This window comes from Meleagris gallopavo, chromosome 3, assembly GCF_905368555.1.
Source record: "Meleagris gallopavo chromosome 3, MGAL_WU_HG_1.1, whole genome shotgun sequence".
NCBI lineage: Eukaryota > Metazoa > Chordata > Aves > Galliformes > Phasianidae > Meleagris > Meleagris gallopavo.
Genome location: NC_139406.1, coordinates 58,801,554 through 58,824,147, shown reverse-complemented (window position 1 = coordinate 58,824,147; position 22,594 = coordinate 58,801,554). Strand labels below are relative to the sequence as shown.

Genomic DNA, 22,594 nt, shown 5'->3' with positions numbered 1-22,594 from the left:
TAGGTTCTCGTGGGCCACTTCTCAAACTTCTCCAGGTCCCTTTTTATGAAATCTCTTCCGTCTGTTGTATCAACTGCACTACTCACCTTGGTGTCATCCACAAACTTGCTGAGGCTGCTCTTGATCCCACAGTCTGTGTCATTCATAAATTAAAGAGCACCAATTCTAAGACAGATCCCTGGGGGGACACCGCTTGTTTCCAGTCTCTATCTAGAGAGACAGTTAACCAGCACTCTGGCTGTAATTGTCCAATAAAGTCTTTATCCACCAAATAGTCCAGCCTTCAAATCCGTATCTCTCCAGTTTAGAGATAAGGATGTGGTATGGGTAATCTTACCTATTAGTCCATCTATTAAGATCCATCAGCTGGATATTGAAATTTCCGTGCTGAGAAGAGTTTTCTTCTGAATGCTAATAATGCTTCTATATAGCATAAGCATTTCTATTCCATTTAAATCAAATTTCAGTGAATTTCAGTTTAAAATAGGTTTATTTTCTTTGTCCCAATGCTAGTTCTGCATTTTACATTCCCTTTTTATATCAAATATGATAGCAACAAAATTTTTTGCCTGTTACAGCAGAAAGATCCAGCACTTTCCATTAGATTGCTATTTGTCTAGTGTCAAACGTCAATTTGTAAGATTTTGATTTAATAGTTTTCTACAAATAGATAAATGGAGCTATTAAAGATGTAATATTAAAACAGTGGGTATTGAAAAAATACATTTTTTCATATTTAATTTTCAGTTTCTTATGAATATGATATGGATTTGGAAAACACAGTAAGTGATCCAGAACCTCCAGGTTTGTACATTTTCATAAATTCAGACTGTAATATAATCACTTCTTTAAGCAGGTTTTGAAATAATGTGTCGTTTACTGTTATGTCACAGTTTTATTTTTAAACAGATTTTTCAAGTAGTATCAAAACTGTTTTTTGCATCTATGTTACCATTACAGTTGTATACAAAGCATTCCATTAATCCAATCCACAAACACTTGCATAAGTATTTGCTAGAGTAAATAATCAATAGAGTATTATGCTAGGCTGGGCTAGGGAAGATGCAAGTCCTATCCACAAGGAAACCGGAGCTTCTGGTCACAAGGAGAAAGCTGAGGTGCTAAATGACTTCTCTGCCTCAGTCTTAACTTGCAAGAGCTTTAGCTGCACCATCCAAGCTGCAGAAAGCAAAGAACTGGGTGATACAAGATCTTCTCAGAGAGAAGATAAGATTTGAGACCATCTAAAAAACCTGAAGGTTCACAAGTCCATGGGACCTGACAAGATCCATCCGTAGGTTTTGAGGGAACTGGTGGATTGAAGTTGCCAAGCTACTATCAATCATATTTGAAAGGTCATGGCAATCTGGTGAAGTTCTACTGACAGGAAAAGGCAATCGTAACTCCTATTTTCAAGAAGGGTAAAAAAGAAGATCCAAGGAACTACAGGCCCATCATTCTTAACTCTGTGCCCTGGTAAGGTCATGGAGCAGATCCTTTTGAAGGCCCAACTGAAGCACATGGAAAATACAGATGAGGTTATTGGTGGTAAATAATGTGGCTTCAACAAGAGCAACTCATTCCTGACAAACATGCTGGCCTTTTATGGTGTTACAGCAGCAGTGGATAAAGGAAGAGCAATTGTGGATTGCATCCAGAGAAGTGTGACCAACAGTCAAGGGAGGTGATTCTGTCCCCCTACTCTGTTCTCCTGAAATGAAGATTTCTACCTGGAATACTGTATCCAGTTCAAGGGCTTTCAACACAAGAAGGACATGGAGCTGTTGGAGCAGATCTGGAAGAATGCCGTGAAGATGATCAGAGGGCTAGAACAACTCCCGTATGAGGGCATTCTGAGAGAGCTGAGGCTTTTCAGCCTGGAGAAGGCTCAGAGAAGACCTTATAGCAGCCTTCCAGTACTACAAGGGGGCCTAGAGGACTTTCTTTAAGGACATGTAGTGACAGTGTGAGGGATAATGGTTTTAAACTGGAAGAGGATAGATTTAGACCAGATATTAGGAAGAAATTCTTTACTGTGAGAGTGGTGAGAAACTGAAACAAGTTGCCAGAGAGGTTGTGAATGCACCCTCCCTGGGAGCACTCAAGGCCAAGCTGGATGGGGCTTTGGGAAATCTGTTCTAGTGGGAGGTGTCCCTGCCTATAGCAGGGAATTGGAACTAGATGATCTTAAAGGTTACGTCCAACCCAAACCATTCTATGATTATCAACAACCTACATGCATTCCTAATAATAATACAAATATGCCTAAACTTACAATGTTGTGGTGTAGCTCCTGGATGTGTTTTATCACCTAGCTGTAAATTTCAAATAAATATTGTGATGTTTATTCTTATGTGCATATTTCTATTATTTTTTAACCTAATAGTATATGATTTTTTTTTAACTTGTGCTGTTTAGCTGTTGCATGAAAACTGGACAGAAACATAAAATAATTGAATATTTTTATTCAAGGTGATGCTGAGCTAACATTAGAAGATGCTGTTGAACACTACACAGGTACAATCCAAAATTGTACTTTTTTCAGTAAATTTTATCCTCAGAAAAAGCTGTCCCCTTTCCTGTCCTCCCAGATTGGAGCTGGCGTGTAGCATCAGTTTATTAGTGTAATCCAAAAAAATACAAATGGATGTCTGGAAAAATGAGCAGAACAGTATTGCGAGGCTTAAATATTTAGGGTATTTATTTTTTTTAAGTTGCATGGGAATATTTCTGTAGATTTAAAAAAAAAAAAAAAATGTTATTTTGAATTTGCTGAAGACTTTTGGAGGTGGTATATGTAACTGTTGGGGGAAAAGGTGATATCTTTCTTAAAAAGTAAAAATAAAAATATTCACAGTATGTTGTAAAGTTTTACTGTATGTAAGAATGACTGATGGGTGTTTCCTTTATGATTTATAGGTCATTTATAGTTGATTTCATGACTTGTACAAGAAAATCCTAATTATATGATGAATCATTTTGAAATCTTACCTTATAATGCCAGGAAGCTCCTCATTTTTTCCCACAAAAACTGTAAAATCTTCAGTTGCAAAGAACTCCTTGTATTATGAACTGTAACACAGTATAAAATAGTATATATTTGATTTTTTTTTTTTCCCTGAATGAACTTGATTCTGCACTGTTTATTTTCTTCAAAATTCAATGAATTTTAATATTAACTTCTTTTCCCCTCTTTGAACAGAGGACAGAGTGCATGGTGTTTATGATGAACATGGTATGACAACTTTTATATTTAACTTTATATGTTCAATCAAAAATCTCATTTCACTGTTGGATTATTATGTTAGTCTTTCTGTGATAGAAAATGAAATTGTTTTGTCCTAATTTTTTTCTTGTTGTCATATTCATTTTGTAAGTTCTCTGATAAGGTATTTTTGATCTTTGAAACTCTGTGTGACCAGTCAGTCGGTCTGTAACAGTGAACAAATGTAGAGTATACATATTAGCTAAATTCCCTAAGTGATCTCTTTTGTGCCTGTGTGGCATAAAATATTGAGAACATCTCATGCCAGCCCTACTCTTCCCTTTTTTCTTTAATAAAACCATGGTAAGTCAGCAATAGTTCATTGTATCTGTCTAGCTCAGTATTACTGTATTGTACTCATTTTGTTCGTAGCTAACAGCTCAGTGGAGATTTACTCCAATTTAGTTTGATTTGGTAAATGATTTGCTAATGATTGCTGGAAGGACTAGTACCTGCTAAGATAATAAAATTATTCAGTGTGCTAGATACGTGTTAAGTACTTAATTTTAAAATACACTATCATGTATCAAAGACTTACAATAAGTGGTCAGTATTTTACCCATTTTCAGACATTATTTGAAGTAAAAATAATCAGTATTTTTAACCTGTTTCTTGTTCAGAGTTATGGAAATTATACTAGCTCTTTATTTAAAGTATAGGAGTGTAGGTGAATTATTATAATTGTACAGAATGATGGTTTTATTGTTGTCATTGTTTTAAATATTTCATCTGCATGGGTAGAAATGCAGGAATTTCAGCATTATGTTCACATTTGGTTTTTGTTTTATATGTAGAATTCCCCACAGTGGGTTCCATTAAGAATTCATTTATCTGTGCAGGCCTCAAGAGTAGAGAAAGCTTTTGAGAGCTTCGCAATAAAGAAATGAATTAGATGCCTAACAGCTAAATTATTTTTAGTTTAGTCTGTGAATCAACAACATATTTTTTCTTTCCCTTAAGGACCGGAACATGAGAAAGAGACTGAGACTCAAGATACAGGTATAGTCTATTGGTGTATGTATGTCTGTGTGTATGCATATATATATATATATGGCATATATTTAAAAAAAATAATAATAATCTTTGTTTTGTATGTAGTTAAACTGCCCACAAACCTAAGAATAGAAATACAATGAGGGGAGAAGTAGACAGTGACAGAGTGCCGAAGTATTAGCCATTTAGGTTGTTGACAGTGCTATTATTAAATACTCATTACTAAATGCGCATTAATGCTCATTACTAAAGCCAGTCAGTGTGAGTAATCTTTGTAAGGGTAAATACACGTACAAAAAGATCCTTTTTAACTCATAAATGTGTTTCTAAATTTGCTCTTACTTTGCTCTTGTTTCTTGTCCTGCTTGTCAGTTCCTTCAGGGTCTTTTATTTGAAAAGGTTAGGGGTTTGTTTTTCACACATCCATCAGATGTAGTTGATGATGCAAAAAATGAAACTGAAAGACATGCTCAGAAAGACTAAGGAGGGTTTTTTTTAATGTCATCTTTTAAAGTTAGTATGTCTTATGTCTCTGTTTAGAAGGTAGGTTTTAAGTATTCACCTAATAAATACAGTAGTTCTATAGAAAAACAGGAAAGAAAATTTAAAGTATTTCTTTGTTTCCTCAAAATTGATAAAAGTTCATATTTGCCTTTTGAAGTTTTATGTTCACAGTTTAACATCTGTGTGTATGAGCTCTGTTCATTTGTGTTATGTTGTGTGTAAGTTTCTTCAGTTCAGAGCTTGACTTCGTTGTTGCTCTGAATTAAATATTTTTTAGCTGTTGAAGACCTTCCTGAGGAAGTACATGAAGCCACAGAACCAGGTATATATATATATTGTTATTGTGGTCTTGAAGTGTTTTTGCTATCCACTTGTTGGTTGTTTTGTTTTTTTGTTTGGTTGTTTGTTTGTTTTGAGAGACAGAGAAGAGCTAACTATGTACTTCTGTCTTTTTATAGTTAGAGATGAAATTGTTGAAGATTTAGAAATTGAGAAAAAACTACCAGGTATGAAATTTTTATATATAAAGAAATCAAGCATTTTCCTTCCATTTATATCTCTTAATATGTTTCTTAAATAAAGACAAGAAAATGTTGTCTATGAAGTGCTTAATGTCAAAAATATCATTAAATATGATAGTTTTTCAAACATGATCTTAATTCAGTCAGCTAGAGGAAAGTGATCGCTATCATTGCTTTAGACTTAGTGTAGCTAGGGATTTGCTGCTATAGTTTATTCAAGTTTTCCATTTCATAAATTGTTGTAATGACAATCATAATTGAAATCCCCTTTTGGGAGGAGGGGGCAGAATGATAGGAGTCATTAACTAAGAGGGTCTAAACTTATTTTATATGAAATATGTTTAGGTGCTTTTGTGCTGCTGATATTTTAACTTGTTTGTCCTTCAGTTTAACTTCTACTTGTTTGATACTAATGAGACTGGGTGGTTGGTGAGGAACAGAAGCAAAATTTTAAGCATTTTGTGTAACTTTCATATTTGAATTTATTTATAACAGTAGAAAGTAAGCATACAGAAGAAGATAATGTGGCCACTGGACCAGAGTCAGGTTTGTATATTATGTTTCACATGAGCTTGCTGCTTTATAAAAATTAGATAAATACCATAGAATAGAATTCTACTGTAAAAATATATTTGTAATTTCTCTTGCCGCAGAACTTCTTTTTCTTTAAGGGTGAGTGTTATTAGAAGCTAACGTTCCTTTTTTTATTTTACTTTGCTTTCTAATGTTAGTATTTTAAATGCTTAGATAAGAAAACTCAGTTTTAGAAGTCAAGAGTGCTCTAGCTCAGAATGACTTGTAACAATAAAAATGATCATAGTTGATCATAGGAATTTGAAGATTTTCTTGCTATGCTCTGTCTGCCACCTGGCAATCAGTAGTGCATACTCTGGACAAAGAGCATAAATGTAAGAAGAAAAGGGGAATATTACCCCAGCTTTGAGCTACAGCATTTGTGAGTCAAAGCATGTATTTCCCTCTTTTTAGTTTCTTGTATTGCCTCCAGGCAGTGTTGTAACTACTGTAACTACTTTTCTGGTAAATTTGACTCCCTCCATGCATGAATAGGGAGCTATGTGCAACCTTGAGCCTATTAGCAATAGCAGCAGTTGGAGACATGTCTAATTTAAACATACATCCCGAATTAAAAACAACTGAATTTTCGAGTAAAATCCATACTCAAATAGCATATTAAACTGGGAGATTTGTGCTTACGATAGTAGAATTTCAGAATTTTGTTTTTAAATCAGATTTTAATTTTTTCCTAGAAAAACTTAGCTGAAGAAAATTTGTCTACCACTTCAGAAAAAGTATTATTACAGAGTAGTCTTACTAGGTCACTGTTTTGAGCATAAGAGGAAAACTTTTCTGTAATCGTTTTAGACTTTCTGTAAACATTTAGAGAACTATCCAGTTTCAGTTGTTTGCACTTTTCATTTACAGAAGTCCCTGTTCAAACTGAGGATTATTCAAACGATAATCTAGTGGGTAAGTGTTTAAGTGTTTTCCTTTTTTTTTTTTTTTTTCCACACAAAACAAAAATATATATATTTATAGCTGCATGGTAAGTTTTGCAAACAATTTTTGGAAAGTACTGAAGGGTAATCATTACTCTCATTTTAAGTTATTTATGGTTATGAAGCAATAATTTTTATCTTTTCCTGGATAAATGTGAGTGATGGCAAATTGAGCTATACGGAAGTATTTCAAGTAAAACTCTGAGTAGTTTTAAAATAAAACTTATTTTAAATGATTTCAGGGAGAGCTGTATACTTTTGCTGTAAAGGTAAAAATGAAAACATTAGATTTCAAAATATGTGCGTGCTTCATTTCTAGAGTAGCTTGTCATGGGTGATGATATTACTTCTCTGTATGTCAGATCTATTGGAGTTTGGCAATGGCTCTTTTTTCAGGCGCTGGTCTGTGAACAAAGCTGGCTTTGTCATACTGTCACATTTTTCTTGACATAACCAGTTTTATGAACAAAATGAGCACTTCCAGCTCTTTCATCAGGACAGTAATAATTCCAAAACCATTTTTAGAGTAACTACTTAGGGAACCTATCTGACAGGAGGGTTGCTTCATTGAAAGCTTGTGTGTTGTTACATTTTGTCCACTTTTCTGGAGTTAGTAGAATCATAGAATTAAGTATCACAAGTCAGTAGTTGGTTCTTTTGTAACTGTGACAGTGTTGAGGGTAGCACTGAGTTGTGTCTCTCAGTGAGAAACCACAGGAATCATAATCCAGGAGCCCTGAGAGCTGTTTTAGCTCTAGTTAGCCTCAGACCACATGTGTTGTGGGTGGTGAGACACTGGAACAGGTTACCCAGAGAGGTTGTGGATGCATTCAAGGCCAGGCTTTGGGCAAACTGATCTAGAGGGAGGTGTCCCTGCCTATAACAGGGAGTTGGAACTAGATGATCTTAAAGGTCCTTTCCAACCCAAACCATTCTGTAACTCTTGATGTGGTTATTGGGCCAAGGAGTTTTTGACTACCTTTGTGCATTCGTCAATCTTTGCAGTATACAGAAGCTCTGAAGTGGTGTGATACCCAAGTGATTCTGTGAGACTTTTCTTTTCTAGCAGGGAAGGAATCTTGTATTCGATGCTTGAACATGCCAGAAGTAGCTAGAGAACTGAAAGTGCAGGAGGTCTGTGTGTTCTCTCAGTACTGATCAGAAGCATGATTAGGTTCATGTTTTAATTTACATGCTGAACATTAGCTGAGGTGGTCTGAAATGCTTGTTGTAATACATGTAACTGATTTGTCTGTGGGGTCTTTCTAACCTGTTTATCATAATTGCAACTCGTTATCTATAAGTGTTCACTTATAGATAGCTAATAATAAATATTTATTTTCATAATGAATGTCAGACATCTTAAACAAGGCTTACGAACAGTGCTAACTAGTAGTTGTCTTTGACAGGATTGGCAATAAGATCAGTGAATGTAGCATACATTCCATTAGTTTGTTGTGGAGCTGTAGAACGAGAAAAGATGCATCTGTTTTCTTGGAGAAAATGTGATTGCCTACAGTTAAAATAATAAGTAGGTCTTTATGAGACCATTGGAAACTTTTAACAGTGGAAACTTCTGCATAGTGTCAGTTATATTGATATGAGGATATTAAGATAAGTTTGTCTTGTATATGCTATTTCAAAACCAAGTTCAAACTCGTTATCAGCTTGAAATCTTTGAATTTTGTTTCCATGGACCATATTTTTGTCAAAATCAAAACCTATTTATTCAGTTACTAAATAAGACTGTTCTATGCAGTATCATGCTCCTGAGTCTTCCCTTATGAAGTAGAAAATGAAAATAATCTGTAGCACAAAATTTACCACAGCATGCTAACATACTGAAAGATTGTAAGTAATTTGTGTAGTTGTGTTGTAGCCACCTTAGAGGCAGAAGAATCATCAACCAATTGATGTATTTTGTAAAAAGCTTGTCAATACAATGCAGAAGTCAATTTCAGTAACATCTCTGAAAATTGAGAAAAGCAGGGTTAAATAATTTACAGTTACTGAATTTTCCTGCTATTAAAGGTTTCAGATGTGAAAGCTTGCAGGAAAACATTATTCTAACAGCTTTTTCCTCTTAGATGATAAAATTCACATGTAGTAGGGAGTCAAAAAAAATATTTTCTTTTTGGATAGAGGCTTCACTATGATTTTTTTGTTGTCAGAATTCTTTTCTCCTTTGGCAGCTTTTGATATAAATAATTTAGGATTTTTGTTTAATTGTTTTCATTTGTATGTAAATTACAGTGATTGTGTTGGAATGGTAATAGGGATATTTTTGGGATGTAATGGGATATATTTGAAGGGAAGCATTTTCCATTTTTGGGGGATACTATTACTCTTTGAGTTTTTATCCCTCACATGTGTAGTTCAGATTTAAAAGATGTAAGGTTTTTTTTTTTTCTCCCTTTCAATTGTATGATTTTCATTTACTTTTACCAGCTACTGAAATCCCTTGTATTCAGAAGTTTCCTTTTCAAAACATTGACCTTTCCTCATTCCCTGGCTCCTTTTTCCACAGTACCTGTCCTTGATGATAGCCCCTCCTCCCTGCCCCCCCCCAAAAGAAAAAAAAAGTATTTGTGACATGGCCCAGATTTTCCTTTACAAGGTTAATGGAGTGCCATATGATCAGAAAAAAATTTACTGCTCAGATAAATATTTGAAAGTGTACATTTCCCACCTTCTACAGCAACTTTGTGCATATTCATTATGGTAACACCTAGAAATGATAGCTTTCTTAAAGTCTCAAAGTTGCTTTCTTTTTTTTTTTTTTTTTTTTAAAGATTTATTTGAATTTTTTGTTTTATAGTAAGCTGTGTTTTGGTTGGTCCTTTAATATAGATTTCCCCTTACTTTTTCAGATACTTAAAGCTTCAAAAGAAAAGTCCCTACATCAGGAGGACCAGCCCTAACCATACGCTACAAAGGGGAGCAGATGGTTGTCATAGATCTTACGATGTAATTACAGAGCAGTTCAGGGTTTGGGAGCAAACACTAAGATACTGTAAATGGGTGTAGCCAACTGTCATCTTAGTAAGCTTTTTGTTGTTTTTTTGTTGTTGTTGTTTTTTTTTTTTAAACACTTGGATGTTTAATTTACATTCCTGTCTTGATTTTTTTTTTTTTTTTTTTTGGGGGGGGGGAGGAGGGGACGGGGGAGAGGGGTCAAGTTTAGTGCATTAGTTTTATTTTTCTTCTGTGTTCATGACAGAGTTGCAACTTTGAACTACATTTCATGTGTGCTGTTCAAACAATTGTTAATATTCTATTTATAACATAGCAGCAAGTACATTTTTTTCAGATTTTAATATATATCTTTTGTTGTGGATTCATACAGTGTGTACAGTGCATTTTGGTGAAAGGAAACTTAAAATATTATGAATTTTTAAATGCTTTATAACTGCTGATATAGCATACAGCCTAAACACATTTTATAACACTAATCAGGCACACGCTAAGCTGTGAATTTTGACTTGTATCTCTTTGCACTGACATTAAGTCAACAGACACAATACATAATGTTCAGGTGATTTTTAAAAAAGTCTAATACTCAAATTGTGTATGTTTAAATCATAGTACAAAGCTTACTAAATACCTTTTTCTTGGAAACCTTTTATATGTGAATCAGAATTTTATATGCATTTGATTTTGATGGAAAACTGCATAATAACTCAGCAGGGAGTCAGTGTAAATTGAAACAAACCTGAATGACCAAAATCAAGTCGAATTCAGGAAATTTATCCTATTTTCCTACTAATATATGATTTCAAAGATGGATTTAAGAAACTTTAAGTGAAGCTTTTAAGAAACTTCAGTGAATTATGGAAACTGAGGAAATTCAACTTCAGAAAAAATAGGATATCAAAATTTAAGGCCTGCAATTATACATTATTGTAAACGGTACACGGCTGAACTGTAGGCTTTGAGTGATTCAGAATTTTAATATTGCAGGAGTACTCTTTACCTGTGCTGTGCTGCTGTTCCGCAATTACAAAGACATATTTTATTCTTTGGCAATTTGCATGTGTTCCTTTTGGGCTCAGGAATATTGCTGTGATTTTAAGAAACTACCAAGTCTAATAAAACAGCTTAGACAAAAAAAAAAAAAAAAAAAAAAGGTTAAGTTAAATTTTGTAACCCTAACAGCAGTTGCCTTTTGGTTGACAGGGAGATTTTAAATTTCTGTAACACTGTTTTGAAGTCAAGTTTTCAATTACCTTTTCAATTATCAATTTCAACAACTTATAGTTAAAGGGACATCATTATGCTGGCTTATTTTGTTCTGGACTTCAGTAAGATTCCACGTAGGTGAGTGTTGCATCTGATTAATAGGCACAGAAGATGTTCCAAAGTGATTTCTTCCAGACTTTTCAAGAAAGCAATAATACTCTTAGACTGTGATATGGTTTAGGGTGGAATGTACTCATAAAATTACCTGTGATTGTGAATTGCAAAGCAATAATTTTTACAAAGCCATATTTTGCAATGAAGTTTGGGAATGATTTTAGAATGGTGAATGGAGGACTTTTTATATAACAGTGGCAGCCTATTTCTAGCATTATGGGACTGTGAGAGTATAGTATGCTGTGATCAAATTTTAAGTATTTTGTAACTGGGTATGTGTTTTTTACGTGCTTCATGTTTACAAAAATATGCCAAGCTGGGCAAGGTCAAGAGAATTATTAAGGAAAACGTTTGTCATCTGTTTTAATGTTGGGCTTTCAATAAAACACAGAAGATTATCTTTGTCTTTCTAGTGTCGTTATTTTTTCCAAAGTGGAACGCATTAATGAAGATAAATATTTGTCTCAGCTAGCAACAAATATCATTCTCCAAGTTAATAATTTAATTATTCGTTTTTAAATACATTCGAAAGTAAAATTTACAAAGAGAAAATATCTCATGAGCAGAAATAATTTTTATTTTTAGGTGGTTGTATGTGATAGGACTGGGCATTACTCTATCTTTTACGACTGTGTTATATTTCTTCTTTTGTACTATTCACTATTAGGCAACTAATTTGACTTGAATTATGCCCATGGTATATAATTTCTATTTATAACTTAAAATGGATGAGAAATTACTATTCATACTTGCCCCACACACTTATCTTTGTTAATGTAACTACTCTTCACCCAAAATATTCCGTATTATAGTCCATAGTCTAAATTAAAATTCATAACAATGGTGTTGTCTATGCAGTGCATGTGCTGCAAAAGAAGCTTGCATTTATTTTTGTCTTCAAACAGTTTGATATTTTAATGTTGAAATTGGAGTAAATGAAGAAGATAACATCTTCATATTTTCATATTGCTACATTGTTTCTTGCTATATCTCAATCTATAAAACCTTGGATTCAGTTGCTTTTTTTGGAAATCACAAGAGCACCAAAAAAGGAAAATTTCAAGTAAAAGCAGTATACTGCAATATTATTTTATTATTATATAATATTATTTTTCGCCATCAAAATAAGGTAAAGATCACTGTGGAGAGAAGAAGGCAATTTGTGCAGATGTTACTGATGAAATTTCTTAGTTCAGTATGGTGAGAGCTAACAAGGTGAAATTTTTCTTTATTTTCAAAAGCAGTAACCTAGAAGAAGAATCTAGAGTAAATTAAGATCATTTGAGAAACTTCGAAATTGATGATGGCTCATTTAACAAAATGGAGATTGAAGTAAATCTATGAGAACTGAGAGTTGTTCTGGTGCATAAATAGATACAGACAACTATACATACAGGGGGTTTGGAACTAGATGATCTTAAAGGTCCCTTGCAACCCAAACCATTCTGTGATTCTATGTGTATTGTATGAGGCTCGCTAAATGTGAGGCTGACCAAGAAATGGGAGACGGGCGTGTTTTGGAGTAATAAGCCCATATCTTGTTCTTGGTGTGATGAAAAAGAACTGGCAGAACTCTCAAAAATGTCAGATACAGGGGCAAATGGGTCACTAAGTGTCCTAGAGAGAGTCAAAGGAGTTCCAGTGAGAATATGAGTCTTAATAATAAGTGAAAGGGAAAGTAAGTGGTTAGGTCACATAATATATCATGGTTTACTATCCTGTAATGATTTCTTCATTTGCTTTGAGTTAGTAGAATAATAGAAATATGAGTATGTCAACTATTGTATCTGGAGCTGTTATTACTCTTTTAAAAATACAGTGTTTCTGATGTCATATTGACAGGCAGATACACCTTTTTATTTTCCATCACATGTGCAAGAAACCTGTATTTTAGCACATCCCAAGTAGTGCTGTCATTAATGTGCTGTTCGGGTAATAATATCTTCCAAGCTATTTTGTAGTATGTAATTGATTCTGTAGGTTTTTTTTGTTGCTTGTTTGTTTGTTTTTTCCTCCTTCGTTTCTCATATCGCAACAGAGTTAATCCTAACTGTGCCTTGTATTGAATGTTAAAACCAGGTATATTGTCTGCATGTTGTAGTAGTAGTTGGTAACAGTTGTGCACCTGTAGTGAAGAGCGAGACAGGAATTTCTTCTGAGACGGGAAAATAGTTAAAGAAAAAGCCATCAGTATTCTGTAGTATTTTTTGTGACGTTTATTGGGTATAAGTTGAAAACAATGATAATGTCAGAATTATAAGGAAAGACACTTAAAAGAGTAAGACAAAGAACAAAAGATGCTAAAAGGTCAGACAAAGAGAAGGAAAGCCTATCTCTGCACGAATTTTGTTCATGATTCACAGATGTGATTTTGTTACAAGCTTTTGTGCTAACATCTGGTCATGAATTCAGTTGTTTACAAAACATGTGGGCTTAGTTTTTTTACAAGTTGAAGTATGACAAAAGCTTCCGAGTGCCTTGGTTATTTCTGAATATGAGACTTAGGTTTCCAATTTATATGAATGTTTTTCACTTTTAAATCAAATATGTATGAAGCCAGTATTCCCAAGACTTTTTAATTAATAAACAAAATACCTCTTGCAAAATAGTTTGTATCATGTGTGTATAGCATTTAAATCTGCCAAATATCTTAAGGAGAACGTTCATAAAATATCCTGTGACAGAAGTAATTATGCAATAACTGAAGCATCTGCAGGGAAAGACCTTCCATGTAACCACAGTTCAGTCAGTACACTATGCTTACTTTAATTATTTCTTTAAAATAAATTAGTCTGGTTGGCTCAATCTTATTTTGGGTCTAAACTGTAACTATATTTTAACTCTCTCTAATTGTAACTGTTAAAATAAATTTACTTAAATGGAATTATATTTTTAATATTCTAGGAAAAGGTGAAACAGAGATTGAGCAAGACAAAATGGAAAAAGGTGAGTCTAAAACATTCTGCTCTTCTGGATTCTTCTTACTTGAAATCTCTGCTTTCTGAGATAACTGATTTAAATTAGATTATATACAGTGATGCTTCTAGGTATCTTACGTCAGGAGTGCCTGACTTTTTGGCTTGCCTGGGCCGCATCAAGTGAAGGGGAATTGTCTTGGACCACATATGTGTCAACTGCTGTGAGAGTAATGTGACCTATTTATTTTCATGGAATCTACAAGGGATGCAAAGAGCTGGCATTGCACTGTGCCTTCCCAGTGTCCTGGTTTCAGTTCATATGACATTAGTAGCACAGTGTTGGTTATTGCTGAGCAATGAGGGCGTTCAGGGGGCTGGGCTGCCTGGAGGGGTGGAGCTGCTGCCTTAATAACACAGGACAGTCGGTATTGACATGGGGAGTTGTGCGAGGCTGTGGAACGGACGTGCCCACCTTATGTACATAAATTGGTTTTAAGTATACAGTGTGCACCTGTTTGTAAGTAAACACACAGTCATCTTGAACTTACAGTCATATTGTTCCCCTCTTCCAAAGTCATAGACTGCTATTAAAAACTTCTGCTGTCTCAGAACTGGAAAGCTGCAATGTCCTATTCCCAGTGTGAAATTCCAGAGGTTGTAGCTACATCATACAGCTCAGATATCTCTGAATGAGAGGTGAGGGGCTGTCAGAGCCTGCAAGACCCATTCAGTCTGTTGTGCCACTTGTCTGAGGTAAATAGGAGCAACCTGTGAGTGACAGCACAGATGGGATGTACTGTCACATAACCTGAATTATTGTAGTTTTATCTGCATTAATGGTTGATGGATTACAGGTCTAAAACAATGCAGCTGTGTTGTAGGGCAGTTGTATCCATCTTTGTGCGCAAAACAAACTCAGTGGAGGAGAATCTGTAGATGCTTTATAAAGAGAAGGTAGCACTGAAATCAATTTCAGCTCCGTGTTACACAGTAAGGGTTTTTGTCTGGCCTGGTAAGAGTATACAGAGACAGTTTTTGTGGAAAAGTGAGTAATGCTGAGAGCACTGCAAGTGTTTTCTTCCCACATTTCTTTGCACAACCTCTGTCCTTCAGCTCAAGGTTTGTATCTCTCCCTAGTTATACCAACTGACCACAGACAAAAATCTTAAGGGCTATGCATGCATCCTTCTCACTCAGATAAGGCCCTCAGAATACTGCCTGCCATAGGTAACTCTTTCTAAATGAAGGTAAAGGGACTCTGCTGGTGCCTGCTGCTCCTTTCTCATTCCTTTCTCATTTTTTTTCTATGAAACTACTTAAGAATTCAGCTTCTCTGATCTTCTGATAAGTTTTTTTTGTTGGTTTTTTTTTTTTTTTTTGAGTTTGTGTACTTGCATTTTAAATACACGCTTCTGGTAAACCATTTTAATGTTTCATTGGAGTATTAAATATGCCAAATGCAAGCATTATGTTAAAACTAAAGCTTACAGTTAGCAGGTTTATTTGAGAAACAATGCTGTGATATCAGCATTTCCAATCAGAAAATAATAGATTTGGCAGAGGCACATCTTTCCCCCTTGACAGTAGGAGAAAACATTGGGATAGCTTTATTGACCTATTAGACCTGTAGACCAAGAAGGTATGTAATAGTTGTCTAGTACAGGTGAAAAAGCATTAATGGGTAAAAATATTACCTCGTTTAAGAAAATGACAATATGCAGAATTGCTATTATCCAACATTATTAGTCAGAATTGGTAAGACACCATAATTACTTGAAAGTATGACAAAACAAAGCCACTTTTCTCCTGAACTCTATTGTGGTTGTTTTTGTTTCTTTATAAATACTTCACTAAATAAATGCTTCTTTTGAACCGTGCTATTGCAGATAACAAGATTGTTCTAAGTGGGAAAGCAAGCCAGTTTTGTTTTCTGTCTGAATTGACTAAATTATGCATCCTAGAGGGAAATCACAGGAGCAACCAAATCTTAAATGAAATTTATTTGTAGCTAAACTGGTTGTGTTGGCTTTCACAAGTATAATGTTGTTTAATTGTTTAATGAAAAGTGTCAAGCTATAGGTAACTGAGCCAAAAAAAAAAAAAAAAAAAGTTTTAAAAAACTGTAATTGGATTGGTTTATTTTATATTTCCCTGATAAGATGAAACAGTAAATTTATAAGAAATGCATTTATAAATATTGTGCTCTGCCTGCCTGATATATGTAGAAAACTTGGATCAGTGGAGTCAGGAACTTACAAAATCATATGTGACTTATTTTGAGAGATTGTTTTAGTGATTCTGACAGAGCTCAGAGATTTATATACACGTTTGCATTTGTATTTTAATGTTCGTGCATATAAACTCCAGAAGGCATTCTGTGACAAAAGCTAGTTACAAATTTGAGTAGATCTTAGATCATTAATAGTTCATTTTATGTATGTAACACATATATACATGTATGCTTATCTTAAACATTTTTCAGTCCTTTGGTACTGAAATGTTTTAGTTTCTGTAAATTTAAATGTTTAGTTATTTCATCAAATTTATTGATTTTCTAAATTTCACTTTCCTGATATTGAGAAAGAGGTGAACTTTCACAATAAGTTTCTACTATATAAATCTATCTAAGAAAACATCAAGCTTGGCTTTCAGAAGGCTTGATGATATTGAATGTTCATTATAGGAGAATTTGTTCCATAACATGCTATATTGATTTCTTTTTTTATTATTTTAATTGATACAGAAGACATGGGAAAAAAGTAAGTTCGTCTTGCAAACCCTTTTAAGTGGTATTTGTCAGGATTTAAAGGTAGAGAAGAACTAAAAAGACTTTATCATCCCCTACTTGTTCTACTTGCTACTTGCTATTTTCCCTACCTTGATTCTGATTAGTCATAAATTTGGATTAAGATCCATATTTAGTCATAAATTTGGATTAAGATCCATATTTAGTCATAAATTTGGATTAAGATCCATATTAGACTGTGCTAATCATGTCCTTCAACTCCTTTGCCCTCATATAAAGGCTCTGTGTTTATGTAAACAGTTAATATAAACAATATTATGAAAATGTACATTGCAAGGGAGTTGATTATTTTAGGTACTTACCTATCTCTGACAAGGAAGAAAAATTCACTATCAAGAATGAGAAATCAGTACTTATTTGTTGCTATCTTAAAGAATGAGATAAATATTTTTTCTAGGCTTTCTGCCAGGAGAAATCAATTTTGCCTTCTAATTTCTGTGTTAGTCAAAACTCCTCTCGAAACTTCTTTAAAGAAATAAATACATTTATTTGTAGTGTACTACTACTTCAAGTTATCTCTGTTCAATTAAATTGAGAAGGATTGTTTGACTTCTCCATGAAAATGTCATCATATTTTATATTAAGGAATTGAAAGGCTTGGATGTTTCAGATGTGCCTGAAAAAATAATTCCTTAAAATTTTCAAAGACATACATCCTGAATTGAACTATATCACAAATGTACTATACAATTTCCATATGGTCTAGGTTTAGTTGCATTTTATCACATGGCTAGTAAAACCTAAATTTAGGTAAGGAGGTTCAGTTTTCTGCTTACATGGGCACGTAATGAATATTTATTGATACTGATCAAAACTGGATATCCAAACTGAGATTTGGGTAAAAACTGAGTTTTAAGCAATGAATCTGTTTCTTTCATACACTTAACATCAGTATACTTAATTATAAAATAATTTTCAGTTTTCAAAATTGATAAAACATGGAGGTGCAAATGAACGCCGCCTGATTGGAACACTAAGCTGTGTTACGTAAGGGACAGAGGTACACTTAAGCCAAGCTAGAGAAAATGTCATTCCATGAGTGGTCCTGCAAGTGTCACCTGATATCTACCTTTTCAGCAGGATATGTAGGATTCCACTGATGCCAGTAGAGTTCTAACCTGTTGACTTGTAGAGTATAGGGTGCTATTCTTCTTGCTAAACTTTTGCTGCTGGGTTAGATGAAGTGTACCCTAAACTCCATTAACAACCTTTACCAGGACCTGCACATTTAACTGACCTCCAGCATTGTCAGCTCAAGTTAGATGTAAGCCCCGTTATTAAGGGTGTGTATACTTTCTATTTACTTACTTAGATATTTAATTATATGAGCTGTTCGCAGAATGATCAATGTTTCACTTCTATAAAAGTGCAGTTTTCAAAGTCCAAAGTGCTGCATAACACTATGCTAAGTTAAATGTATACAATGCTATACATGTGTAGGACATTAGTGTGTGGTCTTGTATAGGAAGTCACTAAGTACTATTCCTGATCTAGCCAAATGGTTGCTTGATCATCTTTGAATGAAGCCAAATGACTTCATGGTAAAAGGAAGCAGTGAATGGTGGCAATAAATGCCAAAAATAAAATTTACATTCTGCAGTTGTTTCTTATGATAGACATTATGTAGCCAGCAGTAATTTCAGACTGAAAACCCTGTAGAATACTTTTTACTGCAACCAAAATTGTTCTGGAATAACTGCAGTTGAAGATTTATTATATCCATTCCACAGCTTTATTAGTCCATTTATGCCTCAGTTTTTTTATTGTCTGATTGCTTTCTCAGATAAGTTGATTACAGACATTTTGCCTGTTCTACTAGCACAGTTTAGAAAGATCTTTTAATTAATTGTAGTGCTGCTGGCTTTAAGCTGTCTAGATGCACTTATTGGGTTTTATACCTTTGAAGTTTTCAGCTGTAGAGACCCATAAAATAAGTGGATCACATACGCTATCTGTAATCCACCTAATGAGCTTCAGAGACACCAGAATAATGACAAGAGATCGTCATCTCATCAGATTATCCTTTCACTCCCTGTCCCTGTGAGGGACAGCACAACTGCAAAAGCTGATTTGGCTAATGACCAGGGCCAAGCATGAGGAAGGAAGACAGATGCATAGGCAGACTTTTAATTTTAGGTAGAAGTGTACATCTTTCAGCCTATAACTGAAACTTTGAATCTTGAACTAGAAAGGTAGGAGTGGCTGGGAAGAGAGAGCAGAGGAATTAGTAAAACAGAAGGTCACAAAATCTATTGAAAAACTTCTGCTGGGCCTAATCTGTAATATTTTCTCTTAAGTGCCTCTCTACACTATTACTAAGAGAGTATTGCTGATTTTATATCACAGTAAGAGTAGATGTTTAGAAAAGAAAACGTTTGCAAATGGCTTTTTCAGTTTTTGACAAATTAAGATGGTGAATTGGCAGGAGTAGCCTTTACTACTTGCTCTCTGATAAAATGCCACATGCATGACGTATCTTCAGGAGAAAAAATGGTATGTTGAACATGAAAGATAATCATGATAGTATTCAACCTTTTTGTCCCATTCTGGCTAATAATGTTTTGAGATGTAAGGCTGATCTCTAAGTTCAGCTGTGTTCACTCCTTCTGGATAACAAGGTTTTTCTTACCCTGACTAATTATTTATGATTCAGGTGAACATGTGAAATGGAGATCTGACTTTTTTTTCACCCTTCTGTGGAGAGACTAGAAGAGGATTCGTTTAATCCATTTCAGAAGTATTACTGTTAATAATTTCTGATGTAATATTTCTACGAGTTTGTTCTGTAACTTAGAGCTAGATGTAATCAATTTTTTGCCATGTAGTAGATGTAGTAGTCATCATCACTCTTTTTTTTCTGTTATTCCTATGTAATTATATTGCTTTGAATGCATTTACCACACTGGAGTAATTCAGTTACCTAGCATTTTACACCAATTTCAAACCTTATGTTCTGCTCAGTTATATAGGAACATGCAGTCCTTGGATGGTTTTAAGGCATTTGCCTCGAAATTCTCAAAAAGTTTCATCTTTTGATTCTTTACACAAATTTTTGGATTTAATATTTGAAAGGATTAAGAAATTATACTTCCATTGTAATTATATGAATAAAATCAACATCAAAGTTGCAAAAATATTTGTTTGATATGCTACTTATTGGATAACTACTTAAGAGCAAAAGATGGATCTGCTTCAGATGGAGATTTACAGAACTTGAACAAAGTGAATCGCATAATCCATTCTAGATCTTCAGACCTCAGCAGGATTTCCTCTGATACAGTTTCTTCTCTGCAATGAAATAAACATTCTGTAAGTTCAGGTACTGAAATGAATCATAGAATGTCTTGGGTTCGAAGGGACCTTGAAGATCGAGTTCCAACTCTCTGCTACAGGCAAAGTTACCAACCACTAGATCAGGTTTCACAGGGCACCATCCGACCTGGCCAGCTCCAAAGACAGGGCACCCACAACTGATCTCAGCAGCCTCTGCCAGCACCTCACCACTGCCTCTGTGAAAAATATCCCCCTGACATCTAATCTATATATACCTTCCTTTAGTTTAAGGTGATTCCCCTTTGTGCTATTACCATCAACAAGAACATTTAGAGGAAGTTGGGGATGATTAGAAAGAACTAGACCAAGAGGCAGCTTATGAGTAAGTATAGAAAAGAAAGAGAAGAAATCTGGTATAGCAAAAGATGGCAGGAAAATGAAAGAAGACAGAGGTGAATAGAAGCTGCGGAACATAAATTTGTGATTGTTAGAGAAATAAAAAAGAAATAATCTGCAATCGATTCATTTACTTTTGAATTTTTGTATTCTTCTGCTCGTGTAGGGCTGTGAGGAATGTCATTCATTGTGATGACCGGCACAGGCAGCTTCTGTAGGAACTTCTTCAACAGGAAATGAGAGAATGGATGTTGCCTCTGTAATTATAGTCTCGGCACTAAAGTGCATTGATGTATTGCTGCATATAATAGAAACTGTAGAAAATGGCTTTAAACTGGAAGAGGGTAGATTCAGACTATAAATTAGGAAGAAATTCTTTAAGGGTGGTGAGACATTGGAAAAGGTTGTCCAGCGAGGCTGTGGATGCCCCCTCCTGGGAAGCATTTAAGGCCAGGCTGGATGGAGCATTGAACAACCTGGTCTAGAGGGAGGTGTTCCTGCCTATAGCAGGGGGTTGGAACTAGGTGATCTTAAAGATCCCTTCCAACCCAAATCATTCTATGATTCTATAATAAAATGAGATCAGATGGGACCTTGAAGCTTACTTCATCTCTTGCTGCATAGTGGCCTTCTCAACCATGTGCATCATTCCTGGCACATGCTTATGCAATCTTTTCGTACAAATTACCAGTGATGAAAATTCCACACCTACCCTCAGAAATCTGTTCCAGTGCACTTACAGATACTAATACCAGATTTTCAAATCCAGTTTTCTGTTATGCCAATGTCAAGCCTTTTATTCCTTGGTCTCATTGTGGTGATGGATGAAAATAATAAATTCCGTAGCTACTTTTTATGTGTGGTATGTACCCTTCCTCCAGTGAGGCAAACCACTCCTTGTTTTTCGCCCACCTTGTTTTTGCCTGTACAGATGTAAAATTTGCTCCCCACCTCCACAAACTAAATAGAAAATATTTTTAAGCAGTTCTTCAAAAAATTAGTGGTTGATTCACCTTTAATCACTTAGTTACTTTTGCTAATTTTTCTCTTGGTGCTTTAGAGTATCTGAAATGCATTTGTTATTTTTCAAATGATGTTTATCTATCCTTTATAGAAAAGAATTTTCTCTGTTTTTGGTGATGAAAGTGCCTTGCAATTTAAAACAACGGGCATATTTTGTTTTTTAGTCTTCATATATGGAAACCATTATATAGAATGTAATATTTCATTATCCTTCATTTGTTAACATTGCAGACTATTAATTTATCACTTGGAAAATATTTTCCATCTGTTGTAGTTTTCTCTTAGCTTTGCTATTTTCTTCCCTAGGTCTTAATAGAGGAGGGAGATAGTGAGGTTGCTTGTCAGCTCTGCCCGTTGTTTATTGTCCAGTGGAAAGAAGAAGCATGTGATGAGTCTTCTTCCTTCTTGTTGTTAAAGTGGAAACTGTTTTTTCTGAGGGAGTCTTCAGCAGCTGTATGACAGCAATCTTAGGTAGCAAGCATATGCTTACATCCAAGGCTATTACTGGAAATGCTCAGTATTCTCGCAAGACCATAGTGTGATAAATATGAAAGAATTATCCCCATTTCCATGCTTAACCAGATTTGGATCAGCCTAGCAGTTGTATGATTGTGCATTTCTTCATATAGTGAAATCTGTAAATTACTGAAGAAAAGATGCATGGTTTTTTTCCTCTAAAAGCACGTGAGTTCATTTCATAGTAATGCTGAGTTTAATATACTGGATCACATCTGCTAAAGGATTATTACACTAGAAGGAGGCAATGTATAATTTATTAAAATACCCCTGCAGGGAGATAGCAGGCTATCTGCTTAATAGAGAGGAATGCTTGATGGTTATACTGAAAGCTCCCAGGTGAATGCTTTAACGTAGGAGTGGAATGAGTAGATGAAAATAATTGCTCATTATATAATGTTTACTGTGTTATATTAGAGCCTAGCAGCTGAATAATATTTACGTTAGCAGCTCTTTTCCGGCTTTTCATATTGGTCTCCTGCTGGTCTAAAGTTGATATAAAATTGTAG

General features: G+C 34.6%; 1 protein-coding gene across 8 annotated transcripts in view; it reads left to right on the top strand.

The window, feature by feature from the left end:
• The window catches only part of ASPH (aspartate beta-hydroxylase), a 102,413-nt gene that overhangs the window by 43,693 nt on the left and 36,126 nt on the right, over positions 1-22,594 (top strand). For 5 of the 8 annotated variants that reach the window (XM_010708966.4, XM_085221176.1, XM_010708965.4 and 2 more), the window contains 9 exons: positions 748-804; positions 2,473-2,517; positions 3,203-3,235; positions 4,226-4,264; positions 5,040-5,084; positions 5,221-5,268; positions 5,779-5,829; positions 6,727-6,771; positions 14,058-14,099. In XM_010708966.4, the coding sequence (XP_010707268.2) occupies positions 748-804; positions 2,473-2,517; positions 3,203-3,235; positions 4,226-4,264; positions 5,040-5,084; positions 5,221-5,268; positions 5,779-5,829; positions 6,727-6,771; positions 14,058-14,099 (405 nt within the window). The remainder of the gene's footprint in view (positions 1-747; positions 805-2,472; positions 2,518-3,202; positions 3,236-4,225; positions 4,265-5,039; positions 5,085-5,220; positions 5,269-5,778; positions 5,830-6,726; positions 6,772-14,057; positions 14,100-22,594) is intronic. The other 3 variants (XM_010708969.4, XM_010708968.4, XM_085221175.1) reach the window with 3 other exon arrangements.